This window comes from Microtus ochrogaster, chromosome 7 (genome assembly GCF_000317375.1).
Source record: "Microtus ochrogaster isolate Prairie Vole_2 chromosome 7, MicOch1.0, whole genome shotgun sequence".
In the NCBI taxonomy this organism is placed as follows: Eukaryota; Metazoa; Chordata; class Mammalia; order Rodentia; family Cricetidae; genus Microtus; species Microtus ochrogaster.
The window spans coordinates 26,375,596-26,379,601 of NC_022014.1; the positions used below are offsets into that span (position 1 = coordinate 26,375,596).

Genomic DNA, 4,006 nt, shown 5'->3' on the forward strand with positions numbered 1-4,006 from the left:
TTGTCAGTTTCAGGAGGTCCCATTTATTTATTGGAACACTCCTGCACTTACACATGAACTTGTGTGCTTCTGTTCATGTTATCGTGTAGGGGTCAGAGGACCGCTTTGTCTCCCCTTCCACCATACGGGCTCTGGAGATGTCAGCAGGCTTGGTAGCAGGTACTTTCACAGGCTGAGACATTTTGCCAGCCCCTAATTGAGTAGTTTTATGTAACTGTCTCTATGTCTCCAGTTTCTTCTGTTATCTTGTTCTGTTCCTCTGGGCAATTTTCTCACTACCTAGTCTGGTGGTCTCCCAGATAACCCCACATACTTGTATCTGACCTGGCTCATGGCCCTGATCACAGATCAGAGGCAGGCCAGTTTGTAGTGATCAGGGCTTGGGGACACTTCTTTCATTTTCTGTCTTTGAGCTTCCCTTCCTCACGCAGCTGCTGCAGCCATAGGCTAGATGGAGGGCCCACGGAGCTATCCAATCACCAGTGAAAGACCCTCTTTCCCCAGCAGGGCTAGGAGGCCGAGAGTGATGAAATCCCACCGGGGTGGTTTCAGCGTGTTCAGCAGGACCCTATGATAAGATGTCTAACAGTTTCAGGGCAGCTGTTTTGAGGTTGAGAGGCTGGGAGCCCACAGGAAGTGACTTGGTGCTGAGCTGATGCAGCTCTGTTCAGCACCCGTCCTGGCACGGAGGCTGCAACTGTCACGCCTGGGAATGTCCACAGAGTGCATCGATCCTTGGACAGGAGGGCCACAGAGCCAGACTCAGAGTCCAGGTGGGGGGTATGGAACCTTGGCTTCAGGTGGGTGTCTTCCTCCCCCCACATCTGCCTCCTGGAACCTGCCCCGCTGGAGAGCATCCTTGGCTGCGGCTGTTCTCTGCTACATCAACCTTCTGAACTACATGAACTGGTTCATCATCCCAGGTGAGCAGGGAAGGGGTGACCCAGGGCAGGATCTCCAGGTACCCCCACCCTATAAGCCCATGACTGTGCACCCATCATGGCCTTCCTCCCAGCACCCATCCTTCTCTTGGAGCACATCTCTGGTGGTCTCCCCTCACTAAGTGGTCTCTAGCCTCTCCTGAATGGTTCCAACCCAGAATGGGACACAATGTTTGGGGGCAGGGACATTAGGAGGTAGATGGATAGGATCGTGCTCTGCAGCAAAGGCCTCAGGTTGAAGATGGAGCTGCAGGCAAGGTTATGGAGAGCAGGACAGCTTGGCCCAGCTCCCAAGTGAGAGTGGCTCTTCCTGGACTGTTTCTGGGGCAGCTGGCTGCTGGCCTACCTTGCGCAGTTTGCCTTCCTTCTTGTCGGAAACAGGGCACAACCTGCTTCTGTGTTTTGTGGCTCGCTTATGCATTCGCTGTGACGAATGTTTTTCTCGTTTGCTTTTCTCTTCCAGGCATTCATTCTTTCCTTCATCAATTCATAGCCAATTCTTTCTTAGAAAGATCTTTCTAATCTGTGTGTGCATAGGTGTGTATGTGTGTGTGTGCAAGCGTTTGTGTGGAGGTCAGAGGACCCCTCCATGGAGTCGGTGCTTTCCTTCACTTTTATGTGAGCTCCAGGGATTGAACTCAGGTTTCCAAGCTCTTTCAGCAAGTGCCTACACAGGCTGAGCCAGCCATCTTGCCAGCCTTCTTTTCTTTTCTGAGGCCTCATGTAGCTCAGGCTAGACTCAAACTCACTACGTAGCTGAGGCTGACCTTGAGATGCTGACATTCCTGCCTTTGCCTCCTGAGAGCAAGGATTACAGGCATGCCACCACAATGGTTTATGTAGTTCTATGGATTGAAGTCAGGGTTTTTGTGCATGCTACGCAAGCTCTCTACTAACTGACTGATGTCCCCACCTCTTTTGTTTCTTTCTTTGTTTTTGAGACAGGGTCTTAAGTAAGACCAGTTTGGCTTTGAATTCACTATGTAGTTGAGAATGTTTCTGTCTCCCGAGTGCTGAGACTGCAGGTGTGACGCCATGCCTAGCCAACCTTCACTTTCCATCACCCACATCACCACTGTGCACTGTGAGCAGGAGCCTCTGGTAGGATCCAAGAGAAACTCAGATGTGTGGTCCCTACTGCAGGGACAACTGTCTTAAGGGGCACAGAAAGAAGCTTAACAATAATGACCATGCAAGACAGAGAGATGGGGAGCAGTGCAGATGAGGGGGCTCAGGCCAGGCTGGGAAGCCTACTCGAGTAACTGTAACTGCTGGCCATGCCCAAAGCCAGGACGTTGAGCCATCAGTTATGAGTTTAGGATAGCCAGGAACCTCTGGAATAATGGGAATCTGGGGCTGCAGACATTACCAGAGCAGGACTGTGTCTTTGAGGAACTCAGAGGAACACAGAACATGGGTCCAGCTTGCTCAGATGTGAGGCAGAGTCTGGTGAGTGCCAGCAGAGCAGCCCCGAGGATGAGTGACTACAGAACTGACACACAGGGACCGTTTTTCCTGGGCCTTGGGAACTGGGATGACTGGAAGGCAGGAATCATAGATGTGAATGGAGGCAGGTGAGTGTACTGATCAGAAGTGGCAAGAGGGAGAAAAAGCAGGAAACAATCCTCCAGAGGGTGTTTGGTGCAAGATCACAGGCTTTTGAATGGCTGCCTGGGAGCTTGTACTTTCTGATCCAGGCAGTGGGGAACCAAGGGAGAGAACCTCAAGTGGATTTGGAACCTCAAGCAAGGTGAGCTGGGGAGGCCAGTTCAGAGGCTACCACAGGGGATCAGGCTGACCAGGAGGCCAGAACCTTAGTATGGGCTGAGGGGCTTGGGGCAGTGGGGCGGGGTGAGAGGCAGGGGGCTGCTGGGAAGTGTCACTGTGCACCCTTCTGAGCCTTAGCCCCAACTGCAGCACCCTCTCTGCCCTGGGAGCCCCTAGTGGGGCTGTCAGACCCTGAGACCTGCCTGCCAGAGTCCTTCCTTCTTGGGACTTCCTTTGGCTGTGGTCACAATAGGGAAGGCTTGGAGAAGTGAAACCATGCAGGGGTTCTTGGGGACTGCTGGGGTCAAACATTGCTGTAGAAGCTAAGGTCTCCTGTGGAAGTAGTGCTTAGGAAGATCAGAGTGGTAGAGACTGGGGGAAGATCTGGCTTTGCCCTTGGCCTTGGGTTACCCACAAGGTTGAGAAGTTCTCAGGAGACAGACCAAGGGGACTCTCCTAAAAATGGAAAATGAGTGCACTCAGAGGACTTTTAGGTAGCTATTTTCTTGCTAACTTATGTTGCATATTTTCCTTTCTCTCTGATGATTATGCCATCTGGTGTCATTAAAAGATGAAAAAGGGCCGAGGGTGTAACTAAGTTGGTCGAGTGCTTGTTTGGCAAGCGTGAAGTCCTGGGTACCATCCTCAGCAACCCATAAAACCAGTGCAGTGGGACATACCTGTAATCCTAGTACTTTGGATAGAGTCAAGAGGATTAGAAAGAAGTTCAAGGTCATCCTTGGCTACATAGAGAGTTTAGGGCCAGTTTAGGCTATATGAGGATTTTTTTCTCAAAATAATAATTTTTAAGGTGAAAAAGATATATAGATATATATGTTTGGCTGTTATGGAGATCAGGTTCAAACCAGATGAATAAATGAACTCTACTACCTGGTGCCTTTTGTTCTTTGATCTTCATCCAATGGCTGTAGAGATCATATCAGAGGGGTGGGTGTAGGGCTTCTTGTGGGCGGGGCCCATGTGGGGACTTTTGTTCCCCTTCTGTGATGCTGGATGGGGGAGTTGCCTCTGTCAGAGTAGCAATCCTTGCTCCTCCCATTCCAGCTGGACAGTCTTGGACAAGTGGAGTCTGTGTATCAGGCACAGTGATGGTCCCGCCTCTCCTTTTGAGACAGGGTTTCATATACCTTAGGCTGGCTTTGATGTCTGCTGGCCTCAAACTCCTGATCCTCCTGTCTTTACCTCCTGACTGCTGAGATTACAGGTATGTGCTGCCATGCCTGACTTTGGTGTGTGTTTTCTACGGGCATGTTTCTGGTTTTTTTTTTTTTTTTTTT

The 4,006-nt window shown here is 50.7% G+C and overlaps 1 protein-coding gene across 1 annotated transcript in view; it reads left to right on the forward strand.

Moving 5' to 3' along the window:
* Positions 1-712: 712 nt before the first annotated feature.
* Spns3 (sphingolipid transporter 3 (putative)) overlaps positions 713-4,006 on the forward strand; it is a 53,352-nt gene continuing 50,058 nt past the window's right edge. The window contains exon 1 of the mRNA XM_005349622.3: positions 713-923. Coding sequence (XP_005349679.1) covers positions 713-923 — 211 coding nt within the window. The remainder of the gene's footprint in view (positions 924-4,006) is intronic.